General features: G+C 42.1%; 1 protein-coding gene across 1 annotated transcript in view; it reads right to left on the reverse strand.

Annotated features, from left to right (window-relative positions):
• The window catches only part of GLRA1 (glycine receptor, alpha 1), a 38,502-nt gene extending 24,130 nt beyond the window's left edge, over positions 1-14,372 (reverse strand). Inside the window, exon 1 of the mRNA XM_008941181.1 lies at positions 14,317-14,372. Within this exon, the coding sequence (XP_008939429.1) occupies positions 14,317-14,372 (56 nt within the window). The remainder of the gene's footprint in view (positions 1-14,316) is intronic.
• Between the last annotated feature and the right edge of the window lie 108 nt (positions 14,373-14,480).

Genomic DNA, 14,480 nt, shown 5'->3' on the forward strand with positions numbered 1-14,480 from the left:
AAGATTTTTAGCTACATATGTCCTCAAACAGCACCATGAATCCTCCTACAGCATGAGAACCTTGCCTTGGGAAGTTTTGCATTTGTCTCAAAAGACTGTAGTAGCAAAACCTACTCTTTTTCAGAAGAGTAGTGCTAAGTGCTGACACAAGATCGATCAGGAAGAATTTGGGGATGGTTACTATGCATGGCATTAATGTGACCTTGCCCTCAAAGACCTGTTCGTACAATGCAAATTTGAGCTGAGACTCCAAAGACACAAACGTTATCTAAACAAAGCTTTGACATTTTGGACTGCCAAATTCCCTAGGACTTAAAAAACCAAAGGGATTCAAAAGAGCTGAGGTGCCATAATTTCAAAATTAGCAGTCTGTAGTTGTCTGTATTGTGTTGGTTGACTCCTCTTTGGTGTTAGCAGTGCTGGCTTGCCAAGCCTTGGTTTTCAACCCTGCAAACTCACAGCTGCAGTCTGGCTTCTCTTGCAAGCTGCAACTGTAGCAGGATTCTCTGGTTACTAGATTTTTAGCCATTAAAATTTAACTTCCACAATAGAGCAGGGAGATAAATTTCAAACCACTCTCAGTGGGAGCCTAAAACTAGAACTTCAGTCACCCTTCATATGCTCACAACCCACTCCCACACAGGACTTTGCCTGAACTGGCTGGTGCACACTCATACTTGGAGGTGTTCTGACAAGGGGTGGATCTAGCTTTTACTAGAACTATGTGTCATTTCTTGTCTTGTCCCCATCTTTGCTCCAAGAAACTATGAAAAGCCAAGCCAGTGTGTTTCATGGGTAAATGGGGTTGTGGAAAGGGTGATGTTTAAAAAAAAAAAAAAGTAAAGGATTTCTTTAGAATTGATTTCCAAACTTGGAAAAGGAAGAAAGCTGGGAGTGAGAGGACAATCAATACTGGGCTCTACTGCTGCCTTCCAATAGTGTCTGCATGGCAATGAGTCGAGAGAAAAGATTTCAATTAAGCAGCAAATGACTTGGTAACCAAAGAGTCCTGCCACTTCAGCAGCAAGATGCCAGAGAGTGCAATATGCTGATTTCTTCTCATTAACCATAGTCTGGAGAAAGTATATGGAAGTGGAAAAGTGGAGGCCACAGGGAAGAGGCAATACAAATCTAATAAACGTTAAGTGCAAAAGATAATTAGAAACTGCAATTTCCCTGGCATTTACTTTAAAAAATGAGGTAAAAAACCCGTAGAAATCAGTGTTCAGCTTTCCTATAAATTCAGTATGAATGCCCATGCTAAATATGTTCACTTCCAATGAGTCTGCTGGTATTTCTTTGGTGCCATTTCTGATTCTCTCTGTACCGAAGTTGCAAGTAAATTAATTTCATGGTCTCTGTTCCTGCATGGAAGTATATATTTAGATAAATGAATCCCACAAGCATCTGGGAGAAGACCACCCTCTCACAGCCCCACTGCTCTCTGCAGCTTCATGCCTATCCCTAGGAGCAGGTTCTGCAAGCTGCTCTGTGGTGTTACCCAGGTGACCTAGGCATGACAAGTTCTGCATTTCTCCACACTTCTATTTGGTTGCTAAATGTTCTCCTAAAACTAGCTGGTGACTATTTCCCCCCTTCATTTAACAAGAAAGGGTTAGAAAGCAGAGGATGAGGGAATAGCAAAACCTTTCCAGCAGCAGGCAGATGTGTCTACTTTCTAGCTCAGAATTAATTGTAGAAAACACCACTGGGAGCTACAGAGAGGCTGGCTCACCCCAACATCCTTTGGAGGGGTGGAATGCACCTACACAATCCTGAAACGTTCACTATAGTTGTAGCAATTGAGCTTTGCTATGGCAGTTTAGGTCACAGAGCACCCAGAAAAGCAGATGCTTCTGCTCTCTTCTAGGTCTGTCTTGACCAATGCATATGTGCTGCCTTGGGAGCTTTCTGGGATTTTCTCCAACCTTTAGTTCTTTCAGAAGCACCCTTGAAAGTCCCGTAGGACTATTCACCTCCTGGCCCAACAGAGACAAGGAGAGGGAAATTGCCAAGTGACTTGAAAATTTTTGATGATAGAATAGAACTGGAAATTTGGGGGTGTTATTGTGTTGTTCAAGGGGAAAATTTATTCTCTGAATAAAAAAAAGAGGCAAAACACATAACAAAACCACCGAGGATGTATTTTTGCATTGGTGTAAGAGTGTTGTCTGAGCTGAGAGTGTCTTGGTGCATTTTAATAGCAGCCAGGCAGAGGTTTATCTTATTTATGCTGGTGTAATCCCTAGTGGATCTGGCTGAGAAAGTGCCATCAGGCAATCATCACAGCAACAACAATGGAATGGAGCTCTTCAGAGGGTCGATGAACTAGCACAATCTTCTGTGATATTACTGCTGGCGTGTAAGCAGACACTACTTAGCCCCTGGGTGGTCCAGCCCACTAGTAGGGATGTGAAGGTAAAAGCTGGTCGAGATGCACAGCCCAGCTGCTCAGGATTGAATTCCTTAAAATGGAGAAGCTGGCCTCTACAGGCACTACTAGCTCTGTCTGCATTAGTTTATTTCAGCTAAACACATGATGTACTCTTATAAAAAAAGCTATTTGGTTTAGAAAGTAGCACTTCTGCAGTTTGGATGTATCAGTTTGCTTGGTCCCCAGCCCCACAGTTGGCAGATTCTTCCTCCTCTCCTATTTGTATGGCCCTTGTGCAATATTTTTTGTGTGTTTTTTTTTCCTTTGGCTGTGCCCATGGTTGCCCATCTAATTAAGTCCAGCTTCACAAACCGCCCTGTTCTGGTTGAATGCTGATACTGAGAAGTATCAATTTTTTTTTTTTTTTTTTCTGCAAAGAGGAGAGATGAAGGAATTTAATTAGCACAGGGCCTTTATTCCCCTGTCAAATAATTTAATTGTTAATCATTAATTCTGAGGGTAAAAAATGATGTCTGGCAGTTGAAACACAAACTGTGGCAAAACAAGAGTTTGCAGGGGAAATATCTCTCTGCAAAATGTGGAAGGCTCAGGTCCCTGTGAAATTAAACTGGTGCAACATCAGTGGCTCAAGAGACCAGCACTGGGTTTATTCTTCTGGTTGGGTTCTCTGCAGGTTAGGGAATCGATACCTGCTTGCTCACCCTAGTTCAGAGCTCCTCAGCAAAGGGTTCTGAAGTGGTCTGTTTATTTTTGAAATGCAGTACAAGCCAGCAAGCTTGGCAGGGATGTGTTGGGAGTAGTGTTCAGGTGAGCTGGCTCACACTTTCATCCTTCAGCTGTGATGCTTTCAGTAAGTAGGTATCCCAGGGAGAGGGATGTCCCTCATGTCTTTGAAGGAGGCTGAGGGGACCAGTATAACTGCTGCTCCCACTACCTTCAAAGCCAGGCTAGAGTAGTGTGGAGTCTTGGGGACCTTCTTTTTATTGACTCCAGTAGGCTCTGAGAGGCATAGCTGCAAAGAGAAATCGGATGGTTGAGCACAGAAAGACATCATCTTGTCCATGATTAACTAGTGTTACCTGCAGTAACTCTGTGCCTGCTCTTCCCAAATATATCCCTGGTCCCTGAGACTGTACCTTGTGGGCAGAAGGCCCCTGAGTGGAGACTGGAGATCAGCAGAGCCCAGCCTCTGTTCAGCCTCTGCTGATGCTGGGGCTGCCTGTCTCCATCTTGTCCTCAGCAGCTGGAGGGAGGGAGGAAGGACAGACAAGAGATTTTCCTGGTGAAAAGGACACGGGACTGCCCTAAACTCTGTGCCTACACTTATTTCTGACTGTGCATCAACATGCTATCTGGAGGAAAATGCTGCCAGATGCTGGCCTGGGGAGGCTTGGCAGAGACTGCAAGCAGACTTTTTTTTTTTAATGATTAGATTTACTATCAAAATGAATAGCACAATCAATATTGATATGCAATTCAATTAAAAAGGATGAAACTCACTGTCTGCATGGTTTTTTTTGGCTGTCACGTTGCCTGAAGTCCTGACCTACTGTGGTAGAGGTGGACAAGATGAAAGAAGAGTGGAGGTGTGTGGGGAGAAGAGAACCCCAACCCTATACTTTTGGGCTGGCATGGTGCAGAGTAGAAGGAGCTCTGAGTGTTACAGATGTGCTGGTTGCACAGCACCATTTGCAATCCATATGGTCATGCTCAGCTGCTGGGAATCCCAGTCCCTACAGTATGGGTGTGGGGTGTGCTAGAGGGGTGAACCTGCAACGCTAATTCTCAGAGGTGGGGAGGAAGTTTGGACTTGGTTGTTTCTTTAATTCAGGTGAGATCTTATGCAACAGAGTCATGGAGCAGAGCTGGATTTGGGGACAGGATAGGAAAATACTTCTGTTCAGTGGAACTGGGGAAATATGGAATTCAAGAACCTGTGAGAAGATTCCACTCTGAGAAAGAAACAGGCAATAAGTTATTTATCCCTGTTGATGGCAGGAGGAGGGGAATTGGAAAGAAAAAGTAAGCTTGGTGAAATGTTGTTGTTTCTGTCCTGGTTGGTTGTGCTCTGTTGCCATGAGCCGTTTAAACCAGTTCTAGCTTTTGCACCAGAAGAAACTGCATTGCAGTAGTCACAGGATGTAATTGGTTAAACCTTTAGCCCAAAGGACCCCAAAACACTCTCAAAGGTCCCAAACAACGCTTATTACCACTGATCCCTGTAGCTGTACAAGAAGAGAGGAGCTGGGAGATGCTTTCTATGGGCCTCAGGTTATTAACCCTCTGGGATCATTCCCACCCAGGGAAAGCTGCAACAGCTTTACTGGAGTGAGAACAATCTCTTCTTCAGACTGCAGCATTCTGATGTGTCTGTGTCCCACTGTCACGTTCCTGCAGCCCATGGCTCCTACGCCATATGGCAAAACACCCTGTCCAGAACTATAAAACATCCCAATTACACTGATTAACTCTATGGAAAGATACCAGCACTTGGAACAATTGCTGATGCTGCCTGGACAGAGCAATAAGAAAATAATAAATGACTAACAATCAGCTGGGGAAGGGGGGGAAAATATGCAATTTGTATACAGTGAAGATGGGAAGAGAACAGGGAGACCAGAAATTGCATGGGAATAGCACTTGGTTCCATGCAAGATCCCTGCTCTTCCAAGGATTGTTGTTCAAACTCTCTTATGCTTCCTGGTCACTCTTACTTATGCATACTTTTTTTTTTTAAAAAAAGTGTTAAATCCAGTTTTGAGCCACAGGCTTTTTCTCTAGTGACATTCTCAAGTAATCCCTCTTCCAGAAGCATCTAAAGCTCTTGGAGCAGAAGTAGTGACTTTCTGGGAATGTATGATCCTAAGCTGCTGAGACAGGTTTGAAAACATGTCTTAATGGAGAAGCACAAGTCGATACACAGGTTTTAATCATTTGAGAAATAAATCCAGCAAACACCAGCATTGATTCTCATGTGTGCATATACTGAAGGGTTTTTATATGATTACTTTCTTTGAGGAAAAAAAAAAACAAAGGGGGGAAAAAAAACCTGCAAAGACAAAAGCATATGTCTAGCTTCACATACACTGAATATTCCCTTTAAAGTCAGGGGGGGCTAGTCAGATATGTAAAGTTATGCATAAACAGTCTTCCTGAATGCAGTAAATAAAAGGGGAAAATGTCTTTACAAGATGAGGCTTCATATTCTAGGTAACAATATTCTCTTCACTGATGTGCTCTTGATTTAGTGTTTGGATGGAGAGCTGTGATGGGAACCTCAATTGACGTCAGAAGGTTTTAGATCACAGACCAGACGAATGTCAGAGAATTACAAGAAATTGTGGATGCTCTTCTATCTATAGCTCTGCAGTTGCCCTATCAGTCGTGTTTTCACCAGTTCAAATAGCTTGCTACGGCAGCTTTTTCCAAATTAGTTTTAGTTTAAGGATTTATGCTGCTCATTAGGGTTGGATAAGAATACTGTAACTGCTTTTTTCTTTTTTGATAAATCAGAGGTGACATGAATAAAATTCTTTTAAAAAAGATATAACATGCTGTGCAGAATGGTGGTGGGTTTTGTCTTCTGAAATGTTTTGCTACAGATCCTTTGAAACAACCTCCTGAGCTAACATGCACATGCTACCTACATAATTGTGGGCCCCCCAGTAAAATTGGGGCTCTCTGATGTGTGTATTTTGTATTGTGTAAAATGAGTTGCCCAAGAAGACAGCTCATTTTGATATTTTCTGATAGAATTAGTTGTCATTGTAACGCAAATACTCTGCTGGAGATGAATGTCCTCTCTGTGCTGTCTGTGATTCCTGGTGTAATTTATCAATTTATTCATGAACTATAATGAAATGTAACTTCTGGAATGAATGGCTAAGCTCAAGATCCCCTGCCCAGGAGAGCTCTTCTCCCTACCCTGGCTGCCCTCTGACTTTGGGATTGTTGGGGTTTTTTTCTTTCTTTTGTCAGGGAGCTGAAGAATTCATCTTTCCAACCCTGGCAGTGCTGCAGGGCCCGTGTTGGTGCAGGAGAGCGGGTTGTGTTTGATGAGGCTTGTACTTTGTCAGCCACACTGCTGGGAGATGATTTCTAAGCCCATAGCTCTGTGTCAGAGTGTGATGGATGGGCCTGGAAGCTGAAGGATGCTTGCAATTCTTAGGCACATGGTAGGAGAGGAGAAATGCATACAGTCTGGTTTGTAAATCAGATCTTGGGAGCTCTGGTGCAGGAGAAAAAGAGGTGTGTGTGGATATGCCAGGAACTATTGCCCTGCTCAGCAGTGCTTCTAGAGGGTGTAAGGACTGGGACTGAAAACAAAGAGGCAAGACTGTTAAGATACCCCATGAAATTAACTTTTTTTTTTTTTTTTTTTTCTGATCCATAGCCTGTCTCTGCAGTCCTTACAAGATAAGAGAAGGCTGCCATGCCCAGGAGTTCAGAGCATCTTACTTTCCTACTCCCAGCTGTGGTGATACGTGTGATACACAGATCCTGCTGTAATGGGGGACTCCATCCATTTTGCACAGGGGCTTTTGGCACCAACAAGGACATTGGGAACCAAGACGTTTTTTAAAGGGTACTGATAACAACTGACCCTTGTATGCTTTCTGGTTTTATATCTTTTCCATAAGAGAGGGGAGGGGTCGGTACTTGGGACTTTGTACAAGCACTTTTTTACCTGCATCACCTGAACTAAAAGAAGAAAAATAAATTCCAAGGAGATGGGGTAAAGCCGAGAAGTCATGAGTTTTGCTGGATTTTTCTGCACGATTCCTGGCTCTGCATTCTGCTCCTGAAGCAGACACATGCAATAGCAGTCCAGCCCACCATTCATCCCGCTTCTGTTGCTGTTTATTGATTTGTGTGCTTGCTCCAGCCCTGCTGGGGCTGGGGGGACAGGATCCACGTTCTGGGTGAGTGGTGGTAGGGACAGGAAAGCTCGTGGGGTGGGCGCTTTGGGGATGCCTCTGTCGGCAGCTCTCGTCTGAAGGCAGCCTGTGAGGTGATTGATTGCACTGCAAGCTCTGCCGCTCCATGCATGCGACACTCCTTCTCTTGGCAACCTCTTGGTAGCCTTTTCCCCTCTTCACCCACCCTGCAATGAGGCACTGATAAAGCAAGAGTTTCCTGGCTCTCTGCTGAGGCATTTGGCTTTTCTGTCTCTTTTTTTTTTTTTTTCTTCCTGGGCTGTGAGCCACAGTGGAAGGCTGAAGAGAGACAAATCAAAAGAAGCACAGGTGCAAAAGTCTGGTCTTTTGTTTCCCCCTCCCTTTCAAATTCCACATTTTGTGGGGCTTGATAAATTAAGATTTCCCCTGCTTTTCTTAGCTAGCATTTAAATCCAGCTGAGATGTATTTACAGGATGCCAACTGTGTCTATGTACCAGCCAGATGTGGTGCAGTCCCCAAATCAGCAGCTTACCATGGTGCATTATATGGATGAAATAATTGTCAGTGTAATGGGGAGCTCTCAGCGTGTGTAAACAACGGGTGCATCTGTCTCAATCTATTTTTGCTCTCTACAGACCCTCTGTGCTTTAGCCTTACTGAGGGGACAAAAGCTATGGTTTTGTTTTGGTGGGTTGTGAGGGGTTTTTGTGTCTTTTTTTTTTTTTTCTTTTTTATTAAGTTCTAGTATCTATGCATCGCTTTCTTGAACTCTCAGGAGAAATTTAGGAGCAGCTTGGAGGTGTATAGCTGATCTATAGCACCAGTGGGGTCAAAGCATGCAGCCCTCCAGGACCAGATCAGGTAGAGCATATTAGCAGTTTCCCAAGAGGCTGAGGGGACTACATCCTTTTGCACCAACTGATCCCCTTGGCTAAGGAATAACTAATGCAAACCACATCCCCTCCAGGGAAATGGTTCCTGTGTTCTGGCTTTGTAAACACAAATGTAAGAACTATCAAAACAAAGGTGGGTTTTGTTGTTGGGTTTTCTTCTTGTTGTTGTTTGTGTTTTGGTGGTGTTGGGGTTTTTTGCTTCTATAAGGGGAGCTGACTTGCTGAATTAGCAGTAATCTATGATGCTGAGTGCAATGCAAAAGTTGGTCTTTTCTTGGCTGTGCAAGTAGGTCTGGAAGTCAGGAGCTAGAGAGCCTAGTGTGGAGTTAGACAGCACAACATGGCTGCTAATGATCTTCCCAGTGCCTTGCACGGGAGCAGCAGGATGAATTCCTGCTTCTTTTGCTCCTTCCTTTTTTTCTTCATTTATCCCAAGTGTTGCATTTTGTTGTGGTGTTTTGTTTTGTTTGTTTGGTTTTTTTTTCCCCAATTGTCATTCCAAGCGCTTTTGATAATTTCTTTTTTCTTCAATCAAAAACTGAATCGAGCCATAGTAGGGAGAGTATGATAGAATGATGTTTTTAGCATGTGAAAGAATATGATGAACCATTTTTCTTGGAGGATGTGAGATGCAGAAGTGTAACGATACTTCATAAGAATAGAAGTCATTGTGCTTTTGCTGATAGATAAATGTCAATAAAAACAATAGCAATAGGGTAATTTACTGGAAATAGTGGAACTCTGAGTTAATGTGCCACAACTGGGAGAGCTGATACGGGCAAATAAAACAGAAGTCAAAAAGCTTTATCAGCCTATCTGTTGTCTTAATACCAGTCACTTTGGGATTCTCAGAAAAGCTCTGGTTTATAGAAAATGAGCACTTGAAACTAGGTAAATAGATTTAGGTGACTTGACATATTTAAATGTTGTGGGTTTGATTTGGATATTGTGTTTTTTAAAGCACGATTTAACAAAACAAACAAACAAAAAAAAACAAACAAACCCAAAAAACCCCACCACTCAGCAAAAAAACCCCAAACTAAACCCTTGTCTCTCATCAGTACCTAAATAGCAGTTATGTTCATTAGGTGGTCTGACATCTTGTCTGCAATACTGAAATTTGGAAAGCCCTTTTAACCTGCATGATAGGATGAAATGAGAACAGACTTCCCTGCTGGTTTTCTGTTACAGATAAATGATCACTGGTCGGTGCTGGGCTAATAATTTATTTTTAGACATTAATTAACATCTTAATTCGGATGTTGGGATTCTTTTCTATCCAGGTAAACTTGCGATGATTTGGCGAGGTGGATTTTGTAAACCAGCAAGGAAAGTGTCTACCCAAGACCAGGGGAACTGCAGTGGGCTGTTGCTTATAAGTGCTTTCCTTTTTGACTTTTGAATCACTTTAATTAGTAGTGGAATGAACTTCTTAGCTTTTAGTCTGTTATATCTGAGACACTTAGAGTCACAGGGGCCCTTGCTGAATTGCTTGATACCTAAGGGTCTCCAACACCTCTTTCATGGGAGAAGAGAAATAAGTGGGACCAAATTCCCATGCCTAAATTCTTGTTCTTAAAGCAAGTCTCTGTAGACAATTAATGTAATGCTCTTATGTGGAAGGACCAGTAGGATGCTACTCTTACATATATTGATCTCTTCCCAGAAGCAGCTCCCTTCAAGTACTGGAACAATAAGTACCTGTTCTGCCAGTGGGACTTGCTGCAGTACAGGGTAGTGTTCAGTGGGTGTCAAGGTGGACAGCTAGTCTATATTACCTAAGATCTGCACAGCACCAGTGTCTCAGAAGAGACAGAGAAAGCTTTTTTATTAGTGCATGTGAGAAACAGCAGCACTTTGTAGTGTTTTTATTAAGCAAGGTGACTGTCTGTGGTTATCCTGCTCCTTGCACCTGACATACAGGGGAGCAAATGGATTTTGCCCAAACATTTGTGGAGCCTTTCTTTTGTTCTGATTTATCCAAAGACCAGGTCTAGAGTCATTTAAAGCAGCTTTTTAGAGAAGAAGGTTAAGCATAGACACTGGTAGAAAATGTTTTGTGTACTTTATGTTGATTTGTCTTCAATGCATAAAAAGCAAGAGAATTATTACAGTTGGATGGAAGTGTGTATAAAGATCCTGCAGAATGCAGGGTCATAGATAGTTTGTGCTTCTACTGGATGGCACCAAATTACTCTTTATTGGGGAATGATTTATAAGAGTTCTAGGTAGAGTAGCCTTACTCATAATTTTTTTTTTTTTTAAATACATAACCCTTTCGGCAGAGTCTCTAATGGGGTGGTTATATGTTGCAAACCAAAGAAGACAGTGTCCTTAGAGCCATCTAGTCCAAGCCTTTGCTAAATCATTTGACTGGGGGCGGGGGGAAGGGCAGACAGGCTTGGTAGAGGCACAACTAGTCATAAGGCACAACTTCTAGTGGATTTTAGTTAGTGTGAGGAAAATACTCTTTAACTACTGAGAATTCATTGCTCAGGTTGTGGCTCTGGAAATCTCTGGTCAGTACTTTTTTCACAGGTACTTCTATAATGCTGTCTAGCACTGCAGAGCTCTAGCAGAAGGTTTGGAGCCAACATGCACTTTACTCTCCTTTTTCTTTCCCTGCATTTTCTTTTGTTGTATTTTCAAGGGGATGAAATCAACAGCTCTCCAATCACTTACTTGTCAAGTCTGTTTTAGAGAAAAATGTCAGTCTTTTCATAAAGTTAAGAGGCAGCATATTCACACTGGCATCATCTTCCCGTTTTAAAAACTGGAATCGAGGAGCCCTTTTACTGACAGAGTGGACTATGAAAAAAGCCAGTTAGAGCAATCCAATAGGGTCTGAGCCTGGCAGCAACTTTTAGTGTGTGAATCACTTAGATCAGTAGCCTTGAATCACCCCTGCTAGCTGACAGACTGTTGTTAAGGAGGGGCCAACTGTGATCTTGATTCAGTGAAGGTCATGCTTCTGATTCCTGATATACAGAAGTGCCACTAGGACAAGAATCAGGCCCAAAGTATTTCAAAACCTCCCAGGACAGCATCTGGTTGAGTAAGGTGGCAGTTGTGGGCTCTTTTTTATCTCCTAATGTATACAAGGTGCATCCCTACACCCAGGCTTATGCAGTGGTGTTTCTGGATCACTGCAGCTGTTAAAGTGTGATGGTACAAAAAGTCCAGGCAAGATCATCACAGGGCAGGGGTAGCTTTTTGTTCTGCATGAAGGAATTCAGAGCTGAACCAGGATATGAACATGTAGTTAGACTTTGGGAGAATGTTTGTATATGTCTCCACAGGTATAAGCAGGACTTCTGGAAGTTCCTGTGGAAATATTGTTCAATATATTTTTATTTTCAAGAAATGGCTTTTTGCCTTACATAGATACATGCAAGGAAATGTTGGTCAAGAAGCCTGTCTGTCAGAAGACTCCTCATCTCCTACCTCATCCCTGCCTCTACCCAGGTTCTCAGTAAAAGTCTTAGTCACAGCTAAGTGACTGCAGTCTGAGAAGGCAGGTAACAAAATGGGAAATGCTCTCCTTTAAAGAAAGGGGTATCAGAAAAAGCTGCTTATTGCAAATTCTTTCTGAAACATCCCAACAGTAACAGAAAGAAATACCATGTTGGTGGTACCATGTTTGCATTCACACACCAGCTGTTGGTCTTTCCTACAGGGTCTTGTTTTTTTAAAAGGCTGGTGAAGGACATTTTTGTTAAGCAACAGATTTAGTCTTACTTCCTGCATTGGCTATATCTAGTTTTCCTTCGGACTTTGGATTTTTCTTTTTGTGATCTGTGTGCTAACATATAACGGCTTCTCCTTCCAGAATACTTTTGACAGGCTGACAATAGTGTGGCACATCGTGTAATTTAAAGGAATGCACACTTCAGTTATGCATTATTGGGTTATCAAGTTGTGTGTGTTTTAAACATTATGTATTACTGATTGTGAGAGTAACTGGCACACAATTTATCAATGACTCTTAATGAATAAAATTCTCTTACTGAAACTACAATAGCAAAGCTATTCCTGGACTAGAAAGGCTGGTGGATTTTTGGTCTGTAATAAATATTGAACACATAACACAGTGCAGGAGAAAAAAGAAAAACACTGCATACAGTCATTTCTGAGCAGGAACTGCTGGTTTGGGTTTTCTTCTTGTTTGAAAAATTATCTCAGTATATAAAACAACTTGGTATCCACCTCTCCCTGTAATTGAGTTAAAGCGTTTTCAAATTCTCTTAACCATTAATTTAAAGAAAATTTGACTTCCAGAAATATCTTTTGTATTCAATATGATATAAACATATATAGCATATATGTATGTAATTTATAACAGTATAAACATTTACATTAGAACCTGAAGGGACTGGTTTATCAAGGTTTTGAATGCCCAGGACTTCAGCTGATGTGCTGAGAATCAGTAAGTGCTTATGTATTGTGTGATGCATAGGTGTGCATTACAGAACAGGATCAGCAAGACAAGTATGTATCAATTTTACTTGTTCAGGCAGTTCAGAGGAGAGATGGACAGATATTTTAATGTCAGGGCCATAGGAAACTCAAACCTGGAAATGCTCTTTTTAAGTTTTCCTAGCTTATTTACAGGCAAGATTACAGAGCATTTCTGGTGTTTAATCTTAGGGAGTTTATAACTATGCATAGTTTAAACATAGTTTAACTAAAGAGCTTATTGCACATACATGTGCTTCCTATTAGTCCACCCCACTCTAGTGTGCAGTGTTGCTATACAATTGTGACTAAATAAGTTGAGAAAGGATGGCGCTGAAGTATTGGGATTTGGGCATTGCTTTTCAGATATTGATTTTACTTATTTCTAGAACTTCTTCTCTTGATTTACTTAATAGATAATGTGAACTCAAAGCATTTAATGTTTATAATCTTGCTGTCTTTAGATTTATTTTTTTTTTTTTTCCCTGTGGAATTATAGGGAAAAGTAGAGATATCCCAGTTTTTATGCCTGGAAAGACTTCAGTGTTCAAAAGAAAAAAGATAGCTAGCTGAAAAGTTAGGCAAGTATCAGCAGGTCTGTTACTATGATTCATAAAACAATCAGCATTACCCCAGTGTTGTATATGTAAATAATGCCTCCTCTTTCACATTAAACTAGAAGATGAGACTTTGATAAAATACAGAAATGCAGAAGTAAGAGCTATGCAATTGAAATGAAGTCTAAGATGGAGCAAGTTCAGGTCATGGAAGAGGAACACTTTGTTGTGTGTTGTGTTTTTTTTTTTTTTTTTTTTGTTGTGGTGTGTGGTTTTGTTTTGTTTTTTAAATTGCATATATCTGGCATCTATCACTTGCTACAGCAGGCTGCATTATTCATACAAATAGAGAAGAGCTTCTACCTTACAATATTTTTTTCCCATTTAATACAAGCACTGAAAGGAGAGATTAACCAGAAACAAATCTTTCAGGCTAAAACTGCTCCTTCTACCTTAGCTTTAAAGAGAAACTCAACATATGTAAAACGGAATCAAAATACAACTAGGTTGTGATGGATACAATTGCAAAAAGCTTCCCGCATCCCCTTTGGCTTTCATTTAGGTTCTGCAAAGGAAAGATGTTGAAACCAACATCAAAGAAAAAAGTTGGGAAGGAAGGAGGTTTTTTCTTTGCTTTCAGTGACTTTAGATATAGCAAGCTAGGGAGATGTCAGACTCCTTTTCAAGGAGGGTTCATGATTTCTCAAGACAGTGCAGGTGAGCAGTGAAAGCATCCCACGGAACTCACCTTAACCTGCAATCAGAGGATGGGGATGGGGCGAGGTGGGAATATTTACCCGGGCGAATTCAAGTGCAACATTCCCACCCGCCACTAGTTGTCACTTTGCAACCAGCCGGGGTCGGTGTTTTCAGCACTGCGGTTAGCGAGATTGCGGTGCTAATTAAACGGAGTAACTCTCAAAGCCGCGGGAAGTCCCGAGCCCGGGGCTGTGCGATAGCCAGTCTCGGGGAACCGAGAGGAGGCGAAAGGGGGAGCGCCGCTGTTCTAAGGCTGAGGCTGTGCCTGGGGGCTGTTCCCCGAGCTTGGGGTGGGCACGGCAGTCCAGCCCGGCAGCTCCCGGTGCGCGCACACTCTCCCCGTAAAGCCGAGCCTTACCTGAAGAAAACGATCGTCTCCCACACGTAGACTCCGAGCGCGTTGACGTTGCACATTTTTCCAGCTCTCGCTGTTGGCTTTGGGTTTTTTTGTACTCCGTGAGGGGTGGGCCGGTGGGGTTGGCCAATAAAGTAACCCGGCACTTTGGGGAGAATTAGAAGGGA

This window comes from Merops nubicus, unplaced genomic scaffold, assembly GCF_000691845.1.
Source record: "Merops nubicus isolate BGI_N331 unplaced genomic scaffold, ASM69184v1 scaffold1045, whole genome shotgun sequence".
NCBI classification, from domain to species: Eukaryota; Metazoa; Chordata; class Aves; order Coraciiformes; family Meropidae; genus Merops; species Merops nubicus.